Source organism: Salvia splendens, chromosome 20 (genome assembly GCF_004379255.2).
Source record: "Salvia splendens isolate huo1 chromosome 20, SspV2, whole genome shotgun sequence".
Lineage (NCBI taxonomy): Eukaryota > Viridiplantae > Streptophyta > Magnoliopsida > Lamiales > Lamiaceae > Salvia > Salvia splendens.
Genome location: NC_056051.1, coordinates 25,413,115 through 25,434,232, shown reverse-complemented (window position 1 = coordinate 25,434,232; position 21,118 = coordinate 25,413,115). Strand labels below are relative to the sequence as shown.

General features: G+C 33.5%; 2 protein-coding genes across 3 annotated transcripts; one reads left to right on the top strand and one right to left on the bottom strand.

The window, feature by feature from the left end:
• Window positions 1-4,176: 4,176 nt before the first annotated feature.
• Window positions 4,177-7,622, bottom strand: LOC121781745 (pentatricopeptide repeat-containing protein At3g29230-like). Its single transcript, XM_042179436.1, has 2 exons — window positions 7,303-7,622; window positions 4,177-6,187 (listed from the first exon to the last, which is right to left on the bottom strand). Exons 1-2 carry the CDS (start codon window positions 7,620-7,622, stop codon window positions 4,273-4,275), a joined length of 2,235 nt encoding a protein of 744 aa, XP_042035370.1. The 3' UTR covers window positions 4,177-4,272.
• Window positions 7,623-18,249: 10,627 nt separating this feature from the next.
• Window positions 18,250-20,586, top strand: LOC121782832. 2 transcript variants are annotated; one of them, XM_042180801.1, is made up of 4 exons: window positions 18,250-18,406; window positions 19,077-19,279; window positions 19,364-19,427; window positions 19,880-20,586. In XM_042180801.1, exons 2-4 carry the CDS (start codon window positions 19,098-19,100, stop codon window positions 20,180-20,182), a joined length of 549 nt encoding a protein of 182 aa, XP_042036735.1. In that variant the 5' UTR covers window positions 18,250-18,406; window positions 19,077-19,097; the 3' UTR covers window positions 20,183-20,586. The 2 variants fall into 2 exon arrangements, with proteins under 2 accessions (XP_042036735.1, XP_042036736.1); XM_042180802.1 differs by lacking the exon at window positions 18,250-18,406 and adding an exon at window positions 18,431-18,578.
• Window positions 20,587-21,118: the final 532 nt, after the last annotated feature.

Below are 21,118 nucleotides of genomic sequence, written 5' to 3'. Positions count from 1 at the left end.
TGACATGGATCAAGCAGTTTGTAGATCATTGTTGTATTTTTTGCATAGTCTAAATACAAATCCAAACAGAGATGGATTTTAGGCATTTTGAGTAATCTTTGGCTTGATCTTCTTTCTTTGATTCTGACTTGTTTATTTTATTTTAACATGTATATATGTGTAGAAATGTATACTACTTAGGAGGATTATAACATGTATATATGTCTAAAAATGTATACTACTTAGGAGGATTATCTTAGAGTGGAGTGCATTTTAAATGTAGAATTTCCTTCCACATTCAACCATGCGTGAACATAACTTAGGAGGATTCAGTAATCAAATTAATGAAAACACACGACCTTATTAATCATAAAATGAGTACTCAATTGAAGGAAAAATGTTAGAAAATTGCTACTTATTTTAGCAAAGTAATTTATTATGCAATGTAAGTATCCCTCGACATTTTTGACTTATGAAAGTTATGATCAAATGTGGGAAAATGGATTTTTGTATTCATTTGATCCAATGGAGATTGGAGAAGCACAACTTTAATTTGGCTCTTCCATTTCTACTATCCATTGATAATTGATTATTTGAGTTGAAGTTATATCTCTCACTATGTATATGTATATCTCTACCTTCTCACTTCAATACTTCCAATTATCATTGAGTAAAGCTTGTGCATAAATCTGAAAATCAGATATCCATATATCAAAACAACTCCTATTTAGACAAACATTAATTTATCACAAAGATTGAATGTAAGACAAATATAATTAATTTGGTAAAGCTCAATGATCTGAAAATTATATATACAACCATCAAAACAATTCTTACTGCATTATTTATAGATTTATTTATCACCTGACTTGAATGTAACACATATATGATCGATTTACAGAAGCTCTATCTCTATATCTAAAAATGTTCTCAATTAACCCATGTATGATGATAAGAATTCCCCTGAAACATAAAACTATTATGTGAGCTCAATGAATTAACCAAGAATACAAGAACATGACCAAGCTTGTTAAAACACTATACCAATAAATGTGATTCTTCCATCTGCATCTGCATCTAAATTCTATGTGATTTAATACATTCCAGATTGACCAATGATCAAACTCATACTCATACTCAAACTTGAACACTTAAAAAAAAACTTGTTTTGCTCAATTTTCCTTTTATCACACTCACTCACAATGAAAAAATGCATAACCGTAAGATGAGAATTAAGCTCGAAGTTTTTGAAAAAATAATCACAAAAACTTAGACTCACCTTCTGAAGCAGCTTATCTTAAACTTGCTGAACCTTTTCGATTTAGGAGAACGAACTCATCATCAATCTGCGCTGCGCTCCAATTAGTTTAGGTTTATCATTAATTATGCTAAGTCGAATTAGTTGAAACTAATTTTGATAATATATATATGTCTCGCTCGCTTTTGCAATTTTGGACTTTGACAAGAATACGTTTATTTGAAACTATATATGTCATTTTTACAATTATTCATTTATTTTAAAATTTTAATTGTTGAATTACAAAAGACGATCTCTATTTCTTTATAGCGATTCAGTTTTCTAAGTTATTATAAATTGACACCAATCTTTATTTCCTTAAATTTAAGAGTTATATAGGATTTACATCATTCCTTATATTCAGATTTACATATTTAATAATAAATTGAGACAAATCCTTATTTCCTTATATTTAGATTTATTTCCTATAGGATTTACATAACTTCTTATATATTCAAGATTAATTTCCATGTTTGAATTATTTCTTTGTATAGGGATATCTTCCCAGATCTTATTATATAAATATGCACGAGTTGCACAAGAAAACAGTCCTTTTTCTCAATTCTGGTTATAATGAAGCAAGCTATGTGTCTACCGCAAGAAATATGGAGCGATATTCTAGAGAGACTTTCGATTAAGAGCATCGTGACTTGTAAAAGTGTTTGTAAATCATGGCGTGATTTGATACAAGGAGAAGAGGGTTTGTTCGCGACATCGTATTCTCCAAAAGGTATGGCTTTCCTTCATCCAGACAAGACGGGTTATGCAGTCTGTGACGAGGCTTGTCAGCCTCTTGTCCAATTCAGGTTGCCACCTCCTCACGATCAATATCACGATCATGATGAAACTCGTGATTACCATCGTGTTATAATTGGTTCTGTTAATGGTTTACTTTTGTTGTGGGATGGATGGAAACACCATCATAATATTCTTTTCGTAGTCAATCCAATGACTTGTGAATATATTCAGCTTCCTCCTCGATCGTCTACATATAGGTGCTTATTTGGGTTTGGAGTTAGCAAATTGAGTGGGTTATATAAAATTTTATGTGTAGATGAATCTGGGTGTTGTGACATATACACTCTACGAGGAGAATGCTTGTGGAGAAGCATCACAACAGATGTATCAACTAGATTGGCTGAGATATCAAAGAGAACTAATCCACTTCTTGATTATATACTGTTTTTTAATGGAAATCTTCACTGGCCGGCATGTGATTTGAAGAATAATTTTGTGATTTGTTGCTTTGATCTTGAAACCGAGCTTTTTACAAGTTTTTCACTTCCTCCTCTTACAAGTTTTTAGCCTCCTCCTCGCAATCTTCGGTACACGATCGATACTTATGGTTCATATCAGCTATGCGTTTTGGAGGATCAACTATGTTTATGTGATACATCACATCATTCGCATGTTGCTATTTGGAAGATGAACAACTATAGGGATTCAGACTCTTGGATAATTGAATATAGCTTCGACCAGCCACCAAATAATACCCTTCCATCAGATGCTCATGCAATTGTTCTCCCGCTTAAAGTTTTGACAAATGGTGACTTATTGATTAGTATTCAAAGTCGACTGTTGATCTACTCCAAAGACACCGGAGCATTCAGTAAATATGGTATTCTTCGACGATCTTTCTATTCTAGTATGCCTAGCATCACTCATTATATTCCAAATTTTTTTCCCATGGGAATTAACAATATTCAATTATTAAAATCATATAGTTAAAAGTCTTATACATTTTTTTAGTACTTAGTCTTTCTTTTTTTCCCCTTCTCGCACTTCTATTTATTTTTGTAGTATTTTTCGTATGTTCAATGAATATATTTTCTGAAATTAATATTTCTAGATGCTTTTCTTTATTAGACGCATGCGCAACAACACCGATATAAAACTTATAGTTGAGATAAAAAAGTTGGGTATTGGGTTTTTTTTTTTTGGGTGCGCATTTTATGATTCCAAATCAAAAAATACGTTTGATTACTTGTATAACAAATTAATGTGTTTATTCCACGTGGACTCAAAATCTTTTTGATCCTAAAATAAATATGTTTGATTACTCAATCGACTTTGATGGCACATGTTTTACAGGACATATTATTTCAAAATATGAAAAAGATTTCTACTAAATGATAATTAGTTAAATTGTAGTAGGATATTTCTACTAAAAGATAATTATTTAAACTTTAGGATATTTTAAGGTAAACACCTCAAACGATGAGATAAAATTGATCATTTAAACTTATTATTATCATATTATTGCAATATTTTGTTGATAAATCCATCATTTTGATTTTATTTGAAATGTAACTACTAACATAGAAGCTAATGTTTGTAAAATCATAAATCCTAAACCAATGATATATTCAAAACACATTCGAAATGCCGAGATAAAACAATTGAAGACGTCTCTAAAAGGTAGGGGTTGGAATTGGAAAAATGTTGAAATTATGATAGACTCTTATATTAATAAAATGGTTAATTGTCTATAAAATTACAAAGTTTGGCCAAATTTTGTTTTCTTATAATTTTCAAATTTGAATGATGAATCATGAATTTTCAAATATTCTTAATTTGCTCATATTAACTTGTTTTGGTATAAGTTTGGAACTAGATTAATGCATGCACACATGTAAAATTTTGGTAATGTCAATGAATAGTTGCGTAGATGTGTATTATTGTGAAGACTAGTAAACGATGTTGTTTTAAGCCGGATAAATTAAAAAGAGAGAAATATTAAAAAAAAAACAAATTTGATCAAATGGGATAATTGAGAATTTTTGGCAATTTTGTGATTAATCATTCAGTTTTTAAAAGTGCCCGAATTTATTCAAATTTTGTGATTTTTATGAGCAATTAACCCTTAATAATAAAAACAAACTATAACCAAATTATTGTAGATAAACATCTTAAATCCAAATATATGGCACAAATTACTTTCTAAGTCCAAAATTTAAACAAAAAAATAATAGTATCAAATAACACAACTATAGTGTCTAGCTTTCTAGGTGAAGCTCCATTATCTCCTCAAATTTGTATCCAAACAACCTCAACAACTCTGTCAATCCTCTTAATGTAAGATATATCTCTTCACTTCTTGAATGCTTCTCATCAAAACAATAAAACTCAGCCACACCACCATCTTCCGTACGAATCGAGCTCCACCCGGGCACCTTCTTAGACCCGGTGTCTCTCATTGCGACCTTCACCCTCGCCCGCGCCTCCCATTTCCCGGCCTCCCCATACACGTTCGACAGCATCACGTAGTTTGCAGGATTGTGGGGATCGAGCTCAATCAGCCTCTCAAGCGAGAGCTCAGCAAACTCGATTTTCTTGTGAATCCGCGAGGCTGCAAGCAGGGCCGTCCACATCACACTGTCGGGCTCCACCGGCATACTCTTTATGAACTCCACAGCCTCCGTGAGATGCCCTCCTCTCGCCAAGAGGTCGACCACACAGCCATAGTGCTCGATTTTAGGCTGGATCGCGTATTCATCGGTCATGGAGTGGAAATAGGCCAATCCGTCTCGGACGAATCCCATGTGAGAACAAGCAGAGAGGATTCCGATGAAAGTGATCGCGTCCGGCTTCTCTCCACAGCCTCTCATCTTGCGGAAAACTCTCAGAGCTTCGCCTCCATGGCCGTGCACAGCTAAGGCGTTTATGACCGTGTTCCACGTTATCAAATCCTTCTCTACCACGCCCTCGAATACACAAATTGCACATTCCACCAATCCACATTTCGCATACATATCTATCAAACCATTGCAAACATAAACATTCCCTTCATAGCCATACTCTTCAGCAAGTCTATGCACCATTTTCCCAAAATCGAGATCGCCTAGTTTCGCACAGGCGGCCAACACATGAACAAGCGTCGCATCATTAGGCTGCACGTTCGCCTCCTTCACCATCCGTTTAAAAGCATCGAGAACCTCAAGAAACTGCCCATTTTGTGCATAAGCTCCAATCAATCCATTCCAAGAGAAGTGATTTTTCTCCCGCATTGACTCAAATAGCCTCTCACAACGCTCCACATCCCCATTCTTCGCATATCCGTTCAACAAAGTGTTGTAAGCCATCAAGTCTTTACACGGCATCATATCAAAAAGGCGCTTCGCCTCCACCATATCTCCCAACTCTATGTGAACCGTAAACATCCTGTTCCACAACACGACATCTCGCTCTGGCGCTAGATCAAAGAGCCTTCTCGCTGAAACGAGATCATGATTCGCAACATATCCCGCTATCATCGCAGTCCAAGAAACCACATTCCTATCCACCATCTCAGTGAAAGCCCTGTACGCACACGCCACGCACCCTGCCCCCGAGTAAAACTCAATCAAATTAGTGCCGACGTAAGTATTCGAGATAAAACCATTCTTGACAGCAACGCAATGCACCTCCTCCCCTTCCTTCCAACCCAATGACTTGCAGCAAGACTTCAACACCACAGGCAATGTGTAACAATTGGGATTCACATTCTCCCTCATCATATCCCGGAATAACTCCAAACATTCATTAAAGGCGTCGTTTTGGAGATACCCTTTTGACATTACGTTCCATAGCGAGGTGTGGCTTCGATCAGGCAATCGGTCGAACACTTGGCGGGCACGGTTTTTTTGCCTCAGATCGACGCATTTTGCTAGGAAATGGGAGGTCACGATGTGGTTGCTGTGATCGGTGGCGTTGATTAGGATCTGGGATTGAATTTGTTGGAGCTGTTTCGACGTCTTACATGACTTTATTAGTAAGATTAGACTTTGTTCGAAGATTCGAACAGCGTCCGAAGCCAATCTTGCAGCAGGCGTAGCTATTTTGACTAAGCTCCAACGGCGGCGACGCGGCTCCGGCGGGAAGAAGCGGCGGCGGGAGTGAGAGGGAAGTGAAGTGTTAGCTAAAATGATGGGCCTTTTGTTTTATCCGTATTTAAACAATTAAGTTTGAGCTTAAACAAAATTATTTAATTCAAAAATAAATTTTCACACTTTAATTATTGAAATAGTGGTTAATTGATTTCTCACAATTCTGTTAAATAGCCAGTATATATTTTGGAATAATGATTGAACAATGTGAATCACCTAAGGTTTTGAGCGAAAGAAACTGTTAACAGTATTGATGTGTTTCTCTATAAACTCGCCACTAATTATTCTCTATCAATTTTTCTCTTTCTTTTCGTATCCTTTTCATTATTCATGAACTCGCCACTAATATATGTGATTGATTAATTGATTAGTCAGATTAAATCATGTATTACCATTATTATTATTTTTATAGACATATAAATATAAATTTAAAGGTTGTCGAACCCAAAATCATTAGACTTACTATCACTAAGTCAATTGACACACACAATGTATTACCATTATTATATCAATACATTGTTGATAAATCGGTAATTTTCATTTAACGGGTCTATTAATAAAAATAGAATGGCTTCATCTCGAATATTTACGTTGGTACTAATTTATTGCTCTAGGTTGTCGAGCTTTTTACTCTTTGCTAGTTATTGTTTTGTGTGAAGTTTTCGAATTTCTTGTGTTCAAAACTTTTAGTTTTCGGTTCTAATTTAGCTTGTTAACCTTTGCTTACTTAGTTTGAATTTATTTTGTTAGCTTTGTTTGGTGTCCATGAAGTAGTGTTTGTTGAAAAAATTGGGAAAGAAAACCAATAAAAAATATTTGGCTCCTTTCCTAATTTATTCGAGGAAGTTACTTATTTTTGCAAAGTAATTTTTATTTTCTCGTCACTGTTTTTATTTCAGTTCACATTGCCTAGATTGTTGAGTTGTCCATTTTATTGTTCATTTTAACTTGTTTTCCTTTAAAGTTATTTTATTTGCAAAATAGTTCCCACTTTAGTCGGACTCTCAATTATATTATCACAAAAGCATAGCCGGTCATCCAAAATACACAGATAATAAGAGCCATATCGATCACTTGAATATCCATCATGACATGGAGGTGGAGAAAAACTGGCAAAAAGTTCAATTTCAAAATATTATATTGCCCACTTAATTTGCTCACTCCAAACCCAAAGATGGACCCACGTGCATGCAGGTGAGGAAGCTCAAATATTCACTAGTCATTGGGTTGACCATGAAAAGATTATGCTCATTATCATCAAATCCATCCCACAACAAAATTAAACCATTAACTGAACCAATTATAACACGATGATAATGAAATTTTGCATACTGATCGTGAGGAGGAGGCAAGTTGAATCGAAAAAGTGGTAGGAAGGCCTCATCGCTAACCGCATAACCCCTCACGCCAGGACGAAAATAAGCCAGGCATGGTTTTGGAGTATACGATGTCGCAAACTCACCCACTTGCCCTTGTATCATATCGCGCCATGATTTACAACTCTTTCTTGGAGTAGATACAAATCTTTCTTCATTATAACCATAATTCTATCAGATTCCAAGCAGGGGACACAATAAGACCGAGCCAACGATGATTTGCTTTGCCTATCAACGAAATTATATTGCAAATTAAAGTTGGAAACACTTGTAGCAAGATAGAGACATACCTCTCGATCGTGAGGAAGAAGAAGAAGAGAGAAGGCTTTGTAATTAGGTTTACATTGCCTCACTTCATATCTAAGTATATTGAGTGGGCTAATATTTAATTTTTTTAATGGGCTTCACGTAATTATTTATATTCAAATATTAATAAGAACATTTTAATGTTATACTCCCTTTTTCCCCCACTAATACTAACAATAGGTTATTAATTATTGCCTTAATTAATTTTAGAATATTCCTTATCCATTGACTGTGGTTACAGGCCTTTGGTAAACGGGCCAAACTTATAGAAGAAAAAAAGGCCTGGCTTATTTCCCGTTTGGGCCCATACAATTGCAATATAACTTACCTATCATGGCCTAGAATATATATGCCTTTTATTGTTATAATAAGAAAATAGATTTTTTAATCATTAATTGGGTAAAAAAAACAATATATCTCTAAATTGGGCGTACAAAATAATGCTTAGAAATTAGATGTTTATGATAGAGATACGAGTGAGTCATGAGTATCTCATATAATCAAATCCGATTATCCCTTCTTTTCAAGCTTAATTTTCCACCCACACGCCACACCCCACACCCCACACGATCCGGTGTCGTTTTGTGGAAATGTGTTTTTTTTTGCAACTAAACATTAAAATCATATTTTAGAAAAATACTTTTCATTAAATCATGAACCGTTCAAGTAGGAAGTGGTCCATTTGTTAGGTACCCAAATATTGCAACCTTTCAGTACAGTTAAAAGTCCCGTTCCAATTGCTTGCATTTATTCTAGAAGCCCATAAGGGTGTCCACTATAAGGCGGACACGCCCAATAGCCTCGCCCCAGTTTTTTGTCCATAGCCCCAATTTTGTGTCCATAGCCCCAAAATTCTATTTCCGCCACTATGGTGGACACCTCCAATAGCCCCCAAATTTAAAAATCAATTTTCATTTTAAAATATTTTTATCAATATTTGTATATTTTAAGTCAATTAGAATTAAAATTACCAGGCTGAAAATTACTAAAAAACACATAATTTAATTTAAAAAATTAAAACCAAAGACCAAACTTGTTTATTAGCTTTTTAAATAGTACTAAATGGGTTAGACCAAATCATTTTAATTGGAGTAACTTAATCAAATTAATCAAAACCCATTTAAAAAAGCCCAATGCAATTCATATAAGCCCAATGCAATTGACCAAATTAATCATAAATTGGAGTCATCTTCTTCCTCGGAGTATCTTCTTCCTCGCGGCTTCAGATCTGATCTGATCTTCAAAAAAAAAATTCGCCGACCCCCGCCGCGCCGGACACCGCTGCGCTATGGGCGCCGCGCCTATAGGCGCGCCTATCCCACCCTCCGCCGCGTCCTCGCCCCGCACACGGCGAAGCCGCTTCCGCCCCCCTCCCCCGTCCTCCCTCGCGGCGGCCACCCCACCCACTATGACCGCCGCGCCTCCCGCCTCACCCCGCCCTCCTTCACGCCGTCCGCCGCGGCGTGTCCATAGTGGACACTCTAATAAAAACATAATTAAAATGTTTATTTAGTTCAGTACGATTTTTTTAGTATTCCCTCCGTCTCATAAAAATATGTGCATTTTCCATTTTCGTCAGTCCCACAAAAATATATGCATTCTATTTTTGGAAAAATATATCAATTAAATAATATAGGTCTCACTATTCACTAATTCTACTTTAACTACCAACTCTCCTCCTCTCTCTTACTTTACCATATCATTCTTCTCATCTCTCTTACTTTACCAATTTTGTCTTAATTCTCGTGTCATACTCATTGCCTATATTTTTATGGGACGGAGGGAGTATATAACAATCACACACTGAATCATTAACCCATCAGAATCTGTTTGAGCAAAAAATGTGAGTTGTGTTGTTACCATATTCAGTACTTTTAAACGTCAATTGGAATTACTGGAAACAGGTTTTGGTATTCCGTACTCTCAAGCTCCACACTTCAACACAATTAGGTTTAGTCGTATTCTCTAAAGAGGGAACATCATTTTTGGTCCACGAACTTTGCCAAAGTATCATTTTAGGTCCGTGAACTTTGAGTTAGTATCATTTGATGTACTTTCTACTATTTCCAAGTTTTTTTTGATGAAAATACCCTCAATACCTTAAAGTGTATATATTTTAAATAAATTTATCATATATTCATATTTTTTATAAATATATTTACAATATATTTTTGACAAATTTTCTAAATATAATTTGACCTTAAATATTATCACTTAATTTTGTGACATGCAAGTAAAATTGCTTCTTCAATTTTTTATATTAATTTTTTTAAAAATTGAATAAAGAACTTTCTTTAATAATAAAAAATTGAATAAAGATCTTTTTATAAATATATCTTTACAATATATTTTTGACAAATTTTCTAAATATAATTTGACCTTCAATATTATCATTTAATTTTGTGACAGGCAAGAAAAGATCTTTATTCAATATTTAAAAAATTAATATAAAAAATTGAAGAAGCAATTTTACTTGCATGTCACAAAATTAAGTGATAATATTTAAGGTCAAATTATATTTAGAAAATTTGTCAAAAATATATTGTAAAGATATTTATAAAAAATTATGAGTATATGATAAATTTATTAAAAATATATACACTTTAAGATATTGAGGGTATTTTCATCCAAAAAAACTTGAAAATAGTAGAAAGTACCTCAAATGATACTAACTCAAAGTTCACGGACCTAAAATGATATTTTCAAAGTTCAAGGACCTAAAATGATACTTTGGCAAAGTTCGTGGACCAAAAATGATGTTCCCTCTTCTCTAAAATATATCAACAATGTCCTTATAATTATGTTTTTTTTGTATATTTGTCCTTTCTTAATTTCTTGAAAATGATAGTTAGGGATTCATAGGATGATGAAATTAAAAATTAATTGATGACTTTTAACAATTTAATTGGTTCTTTTTTTGTAGTCATGATGTCAACTATTACAAAACTCCTAATTTGTTACGCGGAACGACAAAAGAGTAAAAGATGGCAACCCAAAAATATCATACGACAAGGCAATAATAGGTGACAACTCCAACACAAAATTCAGTGTTTCAACTTCAAAATCCAATACAAATTTAAATTGGTGGAATCTACAATACATACCAAAAGATTGTCTTTATTAAAAAATTAAAATGCATAAAATTTGGTCTAATTTGCTCTAATTCAAAATTTAACATTTACATTAACACTATCTTTACTCTTTTCCTCTCTTTCAAAGTCCGATATTTATATTTAGGTCGGGCGGATATGGTCGGCTTTTCTATTTATATTTATGTCGGGCGTATATGGTCGGTTTTTCAATTCAGCTCAGCAATTTACATACCTAAATTGATATGTTTTAGTTCCATATACTTAATTATAAATTGATTCGGTAGGGTAATTGAATGAATGGATAGCCCTCAATTTATAGGTATGGACTGAATTTAGGTTTATCATTAATTATGCTAAGTCGAATTAGTTGAAACTAAATTTGATAATTTCCGAACCAGCTGTTTAAGTGGCTGAATGGGCTGATTTACAATGTTTGTTGAAATTATGCAAACCCAATAAATGGGGATAAATAATATTGGAAACTAGTGTAGGAGATAAATTAATTATATGGAAAATTGAATTGGTTTCCAATCCTTAGAAAGTTAGAATAGTAATTTTATTTGAATTATCCCATATCAATGAGGAAATAGACATAGAATATAAGGATCCAAAACATCTAGTAGTTTCAAACTTGCAAAAGGGTATACGTTTGATGTTGTGTTCAACATTATTATTGTTCGAAAATTTTCATTATTTTGAATGAACTCTGCATATCAATTCAAAAATTTTGTGAATTTTGTATGAACTCTGCTTATCAATTCATAAGTTTGAGCATTTTTTCTTCATCAAATATTCCCTAAATTGGGATGAAAAGTTCACCACATTTTGAGAAATAATAACCAAATTTAACAATAGTAATGATTTTCACCCAATGATACAAACATAACAGAAATTTAAAAAACCACACGCTTCGTTTGCGTAGGAGAAATAATCAAATATGTCATCATTGAGTGACAAGTGAAATGTGTGATATTCATTATTGCTAAAATGGATTAAGATTGGAAAAAATATATCCATAATTAATTTTCTGATTTCATCATTTTCTCATTTTAGCAATTTCATTTAAGAGATATTTCATTTGTTGTTGGTATGTAATTTACGGTTTTTACGTCCTACCAAATTAAGCTAACGGTCAACAGATATTATCTTTAAATATACGAAGGATTACGATTATGTGTTTAATTAAATACTAATTATCTTTAAATATACGAAGGATTAAGATTGAGATTATGTATTTAATTAAATACTAATTATATAAATTTATTTTCGTGTGCATAGCAGCATTGTAATAAATGATTTTCTCAATATCGTTTTAGTCGTGTGACTAATTTAAACATAATTTACCAAAATACTTTTTTTGTGCTTGCAACCGCTAAGTATATATGCATTTTATTAAATATTCGGATATAGGAAATATTAAATATATTCATTATCATTATGAAATTGTCACTTACCAACTTGACTTCAGTCCTTTGCCGAGAGGGTCAATGAACGATTTTTTAGTAATATTAATGATGAATTAAATAAAACGAAACGGTAACAAAATGAAGTGTAAATCTACATAATCGTTAAAAGTTAAAACCTTCAAGGTATAATTTTAAAAAAAATTATATTTGTTAAATGAAATGGTGTGAAATATATTCTAGCAATAAATAAAATGAAGCTCTCAAATGGTTAAAATATAGTAAAATCTTATACTACCTTTTTCAGACTATCCCCAACTAAAATATACTGTACCCATTATCCTTAAATATTACGCAAGTATCATACATTTTGAATGGATAAATATAATTCCCAACTAAAATAGAACATTTCAAATCTTGTGTATAAGACATGAAAGTGATTGACAATCAGGAAAAATCCACTAATTAGTTGATTACAATTATTTAGTGTTAATTTGTGGATTTATATTACAAATTCTCTCAACACGGAATAATATCATGGGATTACTCAACGATGGTTCCAGCTAAACTCTAAAATGCATGTTCGATTTTTTGTTATTAATTATTTAAATTAGAGGATTAATAAAAAATGATTTATAGTATTGGCTACTATAAGATTAAATAAATAGACGACCGCATGAAGCAGCCTATGAGTTTCGTACATATATTTTAATTTCGTACGCATAGTTTTTTTTTATTATTTTCTGTAATATGCAGACATACATAATGATCCACCAGTCCACACATACTAAATTATTGATGGCATCACGAATCAATTGATCTTGATCTTGATCTTGATCTTGATCTTGTCCACACATTGAAAGACACCTTTTCTTATAAAAATGAAGGAATCTTGAGCCAATTTTGCTGATTAATTTTAGCAAAAAAATTGATGGAGCTTAGACTAATTTAAAAATAAAATTAAATGAAAGTGTGGGTTATAAATATAATATTGGAAATTGTGTGAATTCCATGAGGCACAACCCCGATATTCCGACTTTTTTCCGTGCATTTAGAGAAAATTTAAAACAATCTTTATTGTGTGAAATTATTGTTTGATAGTACAGTATAAAATTAAAATGGAACGTCGTCCAAATTACTACGATTTATAAACATCATGGAACATTTAGCCATGCTTTAAAAGGTTCCAATTGAATTATATCAAAAAATTGTTCAAAAATAAAATAGCGATTCAATTCGATACTAGCAAGCTCAAAAATAAAAATAAAAATAAAATAAAAATTGATCATTTCCGCTCATATCTTTACCATCAAAGGCCCTTCCACGAAAAAAAAATGAAAAAAAAATGAAAAAAAAAATAATAAAAAATAATAAAAAAAGGCCCTTCCACGAACACTTTACATGAGTGCTCGTTAGATAAATAGTCAATTACTAATTATATATTTTTAATAAAAAAACAACTTCTAAATAAACAAAAGTTCTAACCTTGAAGATGCTGATAAGGCTGACTGCCACTGAAAATGACTTTATTAATATAAATCGTGGACGATTTAAATTCATAAGTCCAAGTCCAATCAAGTCCACGAAACATACAAGTATGAAACGCAATCTAATTTAGAGGTGAAAAATTCATATACGTATACATAAATAAAGTAACAAAAATAAGGTATAGTTGAATAAAGTTACATTCCCTTTATTATATTCAACATAACCACTTTCATAAAATGAATACTATATCTAAGAGCATCCACAACCGTGCTCTTGCCAGCGGCACGGTTGTGGGCCCGGGCGGTACTATTCATGCCTGCTCTCTGGCAAGAGCACAACACCCACAACTGTGCTCTTCCGCAAGGACGAGCACAATTAATATAAAATTCAATTACACAAAAACATTTCCATAATATTAAAATTCATTTAAAACCCACAATAAATATTACAAATGACAAATAAAATTAAACATTGCATAATTAAAATCCTAAAAATTAAAAATTACATAATTAAAATCCTAAAAATTAAAAATTACATAATTAAAATCCTAAAAATTAAAAATGACACTACTCGTTGCCGAATTTCGCCCACATGTGGTTGATTAGGTCTTCTTGTAGTTGATTGTGGATTCGAGTATCGCGCATTGTGTGTCTTGTCTCGATCCTCTGGCCAACCGTCGTATGCTCGCCTCGGCGTAGGGGAGACCTCGCTGTTGAGCTTCCGGCTTCGTCCTCGTCGTAGAAGCTAGCCGCCCTCGGCCCTTCGTCGGCTATAATCATGTTGTGTAATATAATACACGTGAACATGATGTCGGCGATATTATTCACGTACCACAGCCGAGCCGGGGCCTTCACAATGTTGAATCGAGCTTGAAGGACCCCGAAGGCTCTTTCGACATCTTTCCGCGCTGACTCTTGACGCTGCGCAAAAAGAACCCGTCTCGGGTCGTGCGGGTTGTGGAGCGTCTTCACGAACGTCGACCACCTTGGGTAGATACCATCGGCGAGATAGTAACCCATGCATGCCAAATCCATAGGCGGTAGTCGGCGACCGCCTCAAGGATAAGCGTTGGGCCGCCGCCTTTGTGACCGCTCAAGTGTTGCCCCCTCCAAGCAGTCGGACAATTCTTCCACCTCCAATGCATGCAGTCAATGCTGCCAAGCATTCCGGGAAAGCCATGGACTGATTCATGAAGACGAAGCAACCGTTGGCAATCATCAGCGGTGGGTGCTCGAAGGAATTCATCCCCAAAAGCAGAACGAACGCCCTCGCAAAAATTCTTTAAACATAGGATTCCAGTGGACTCACCGATATGCAAATACTCGTCGAACATGTTGGCCGTTTGCCCAGTAGCGAGTTGTCGGATGGCACACGTACACTTCTGCAACGCCGTGATACTTTGCCGGCCGACTGCATCTACACCTGTTTGAAAGTATTCAACACGTGCGGACAATGTGTTGACAATTCGCATGAACAAGCGCTTTGACATGCGAAAACGGCGCCTGAAGTAATCTGCCGGAAACCGCGGCTGGTCGGCAAAGTAGTCGGCAACGAGCCTTTCGTGGGCTCCCTCCCGGTCACGATGGATGTACCGTCGATTTGATCTGGTTCGTTGAGGAGGAGGAGCAGGGGTATTCGCCGCGACATATGCTTCGTAAGCGGCACGATGTTGTTCGTAGTATTCTTGTTCTTCGCGTTCCGCTTCCGCCATAATATGGGTGAAATCCATTTGAGATTTTGAGTGGGTGATGAATGTGTTGATAGTTTGTATGAGAATTATGAATGAGAGATGATTTGATGTGATAAATGGATGATGAATGTGTGTATTTATAGATGATTTTGGGGAAAAAAAAATAAAAAAAATCAAAAAAATTCAGAAAAACGGGAAAAAAACGGCCATATTTTTGGGATTTGGAAAATATTTTTTTTTATTTTTTAGCATTATTTATAATTAAATACCGATTTTTAAAAAAAAAATAAAAAAAAGTTTAAACACAACGGCTATGCCGTTGACGAATGGGAGCGCGCCACGTGTGCGTCCGCTGGCACGGACGTGCTCGATACATCGAGCAGCGCCGTGCCAGCGGCGCGGCTGCAGCGGCGGCGGTCCTGCGCCTTGCCAACGACGCGGACGGCGGTGGCGTCTTTCGCCACCGTTGCGGATGCTCTAAGAGAAGGAACGGACTAGTATTCAATTAAATCATGAAATTTTAAAATTTCTCATTTATCTCATTTATATGCAAATAGACATCTTTTAGTGATGTTAAAAATAACCTTATTTCAACCGAATAAGAAAAAAAATAAAAAAATAAAAAAATATTTATTTGAATGAAAAATAACATCTTGAGCATCGTTCAAAGATAATATTTTGTGCATAAGTGAGACAATTGAGAAAAGTTAAAACCTTGTAATTCAATATTCCGATTTCAAAGATTCCAAGATTTACCATAATTTGGCCAAATTTTAAGAACTAAATATCTATTAATCCATTTTTAAAAACGATCAAATATAACTAAATTATGGACAAATAAGGCCTTTGTCTATATTTATAGTAAATGATAATATACACTTTCACAGAATATAAAGTTGCTGCCTTTTTAGGCCAAACTTTGGCCACCATTTAAAGAAAAAACGTTACTAGTAAAGATTGAAAACGACACTACCATTGATCAAAATTGGAAATCAATGTAAGATATCATGTCACAAGATTTAATATTGTCTTTAATAATCTATATTTATTAATAGATTAATTGTTTATAGTCTTAAGTCGCAGCACCGATTGCTCTATAACTTGCCGTAGTAATAATAGTTTAAAAACTATTGTAACGTTGGCTATTCAATAATGCTACTAATCAATAATTTTAATTTAATTTAATTAATCACTTCAAAAATGTACACTTCCCAAGGTACAACTAACTAAAGCAACAACTGTCCTAGCTCTTGATTCTAGGACGTCTATTCCCACCATTGAAGGCCGGCCTTACTTGTACGTGTCAGATATTTTATACTAGTAAAAAGAATATTATATAATTATACCTCTTGATATTTTGAGGGCAAATCTCTAGAATATTTTTCCAATATTTTTACAAATATTCGATGGTGGGGAGTGGGACTATTAATAGCTTGTTATTAATTTAGTTAGTGTATATTTATTTGGTGCATTTAAGATGATAATATTTTTATATCTAGAATTCTTGAGTGCTGCATATATGGTATTTTATTTTTTGGGTATAGTAAAATTTGATTTTCTAGTAAATTTTTGGACAATATTATTAAATTTATTAACAATAATGTCCACATATAATTTTTCGGCTACCATATCAAATATATTTCCATTAAAAAATTCACCATGGTATAAGTAGAAGAAAAATCTAAACATCATGGTTATTTGGTTTCATTTTTTTAAAATTGCATGAAATTTAGTAAAACCTCATGATTTTTTGTAATTTGCCCTAATTATTCTCAATATTGTTCTTTTTAAAAATGATGATTCAATGATAATTTTCTATTTCCTTATTTACCCATATAATGAATTGAATTTCGACCTCCTGAATGAAAAAGAAACGTTTTACTAACTAAGCTAATTTATTTTATTATTTAGATATCTTATTGCTAATTAAGTGGTTATATTGTAATTTTTGAATTAACTCTCTAATAACCTAACGATTTTACACTACTCTTATAAAGATGCACTCTTAAATTAGTCCTTCAATGAAGATCACTTTTGAATAGTTTGACTAATCCTTCAAAGAGAAATTCTTTGTCGCAAATCAAGGACAACTATTACACTAAAATATCAATAATTATTAATTACTATCTAAGCAACTAGTCAAAAATATCAAGCCTCCCAAAACATTATTAACAATGATAAAAGAAACCCTAAAAAACTTACACGTTAGCCCCACCATGCCCTCTAATGTCTCGAGCCACTTGCATCATGAGAATAAAACCCCAAGATCTACTTTTCTAGGAGTATTTAATTTTAAATAGTGCAAATTATTGAAAAACAATGAATTAATTCTTTTCCTCTCGTAATTTTAAACATCAATTTTAAGTTTTAACCATTTAAATATCATTTTATTTATTAAAAAAACTCACAATAGAATGATTTCAAATTTCATAATCTTTTCAGATTAACTTTTAAATTTATATGAAAATATTGTTTAACAAAATTCATATTTTTTCGCCAATAATTAGGTAACAAAATAAATAATTAAACAATTCACCCCCCCCAAACGCTCCTCTCCACTTTATTTAAACAAAATTATAAAGTATTAATCCTCTTTTATTTTATTACTGCCCTAAATCAGTAGTTGTCCCCCACGCACTTGTATTAATCCACACCCTATAAAATATAATTACAAAATATTTTATTCCATTTTCATTATTAAAAACAATATTTTCATATCTCAAACTCCACCAATCTTGTGCTATAAATTCCACAGAGATTAGCCTTATCAACCTTCTTTGCTCCTACCCCGAAACTGACCGTTTAATCTGCCATCTCTTCCGTCCATCCTTTTTCTCTTTCTTCTCTCTTTTCTTTTTTCTTTTCTTTTTCCCAAGTGCTCCCAATTTTGTATAGCTCTTTCAGTTTCAGGTAATAACTCTCTTTCTAGTTGCAAAGTAGATGTTCTCTTTCTTGTTGTTTCACACATATTTGCCTCTAATATTTCACCTTTTATAGGAGAGAAAAACTGGGTTTTCTTGATTTCATATTTTCAAGATATAAATCTGCAAAAGTTCATTTTTCAGTGAATCTTCTTAACTTGGTGGGTAATTCTTGATTTCAAATTTTGAAGACACAAATCTGCAAAAGTTCATTTTTTTCAGTGATTTTTCTTCTCTTGGTGGGTAATTCTTGATTTCAAATTTTGAAGACATAACTCTGCAAAAGTTTATTTTTTCAGTGATTTATTTTATCTTGGTGGTTAATTTTTGAAATCAAGATTTCTTGTTTCCCAATTTTTTCTGGGATTTCTAATTTTTCAATGATAGCTGGTTTGATCTGTTCCCATCTCTAAAAAATCAAATCTTTCGATGTTTCCAACAGATCTGTGATGTTTTCTTCTCAAATTATTATAAAAAAATAATTTTCAGACACTAACTGTTTTTCTATGGGAACAAGTCAATAAATCTCAGCCGGTTATCTAATCGGACCAAATCTTACCTTCAAAATTAAGTAAAATAAAACAAAAACCGATCTTTAACATAAATAGATCCACCCATCTCGTTAATTAATTTTTATTTTATTTTTTCCTTGAAATCAGGTTTAATTTTTCTCAATAGAAATGAACCACTGTGGAATTCAGCAGAGCAGCTATGCTTCTTGTGAAGAAATTTGGGCCAACGCCGCCGCCGGCAGATCTATGGAGAGGAAGGAGACGGTGGTTTGCCCTAAGCCACGGCGGCTCGGCCTAAACCGCACCACCCATGATCCAGCTTTTGCAAGACCCTTGAGATGGCACTTTAGGTAAAAAAATTACTCCATTTTTTTATATTTATGTGTTTTTTTAAATTTTAAATATATTTCTTGAATTTTTATATATTTTTGCAGCCATCAGCAAGAGGATTATGATGCAAAAGCTGGAAATGAGCTACTGGACATAATTCTTGCAAAGGTGTGTTTCTATTTTCATTTAATTAATTTTCAATACTATTTTGTAATTATGTGTGGTTAGATTTTAGATAGAACACAAACTTTGTATGACTTTGTTAACAAGTTATATTTTTAACTTTATAAAGTAAGATCTGTATATTTTTTAGTTTTATTTTTAATTCATCATGTTACTGGTTTGTGTGTAACTTACTTCCTAAAAATAGAACTTTGTATGACTTTGTTTACAAGAATTTTTAACCCCCAAAAAATTATTGTATTTATTATTTTTGATTTTCATCGTGTTACTAATTTGTGTGTAACAACTTGCTACCTAAAAATAGAACTTTGTCAGTCCCAAAAAATATTTTTATTTTTATATTTAATTTGCATCTTGTTACAAGTTTTGTTCTTGTTATAGATCTATCATTTTTTTTGTAATTGAAAGATTAAATGTTGAATTCTTGAAATGAATAGGGTTGTTCGGGTTCGGACCAATCCGTTCCACCGGTAGCCTCGTCGCCCCCATTTTTTACCGGGTCGCCGCCGAGTAGAGTATCTAACCCGCTAATTCAAGACGCTCGTTTTGGTGACGAGAAGTTCGCCCCCGTCGCTGTCCCGATCCCCTCGACCGGATTCGCCCCGTCGCCCTCCTCTGCAGCCCGCAAGGCGGGCGGCTGCGTGAGGTCGAATTTTGGCAACAACCCAGCCGTCCGTGTCGAGGGCTTCGACTGCCTCGACAGGGATCGACGCAACTGTAGCATCCCCACCTTGGCCTAAGAAGCATGAGTACATACATAGGGAGAGAGAGATGAAGGTTTGAGGCATCAAATTTTAAGGGAAAAAAACTAGCAACATTTTGATCAAAAGTAAGCTTTACACTACAAGTTGATTTTGTCGTCGGAGTAATGTGTATATATATGATGATGTCTGTAATTAACTTAGTCGAGTCTTTGTAAGTAAATGAGAAATTAAGAAGTTATGACTAAGGGAAAAATATAATTAGGGTGAGGTCTAAATCTAGGGTAAAACCCCCTCTTTGTAATGGTGTAAGTAAGAGATGAGAAGAGGGGTTTCCCTTTGGTTTTTTCTTGTTATAATTTGGTTGAATTTCATTATGGCTTTGTAAGGAAGTGAGGTTATGTATATAAATGAAATCAATGGAATTTTCTACCTTATTTAAATTCCTGCTTATTTGAGCAATTATTGGTATGCAATTTTGTTTAAATTTTGCTTTCACGAAATGAATGGTGATCATGATGCATTGCTTGTATGCCACGCGGAAATGACTAATTGGGACCTTTAATTATGGTTTCACAAGAATATTATTGAAGAAAAAGATATTAATAAAATTGAGTAATTTGTCCAAGTGTTGTTTTATTGGTGTCAAATTTGGGAATTTGTTTGAAATTTTGGTATAGTTTTGGTTGAATTTGGCACGTTGCGGACAAGAAATTGTGTGAAGTCATTGTGCACACTACCTAATACAGTAATAAAAATGGTTATTGATTGCCCGCAGGGGCGTAGCGCAGTTGGCAACGGAGGGGCAGATCTTGCTGCAAAGAATGGTTATTGATCTATTTTTTAAAAAAAGTATTAAAAATTTTGTCAATTAGGTTTTGATTAATTTCATAACTTTCAAATCTGGTAAATAAACAGTAACTTCCATATTTGTTGGACGTTGCATTTTCCATCTCCCTTTAATTTGCAAATAAA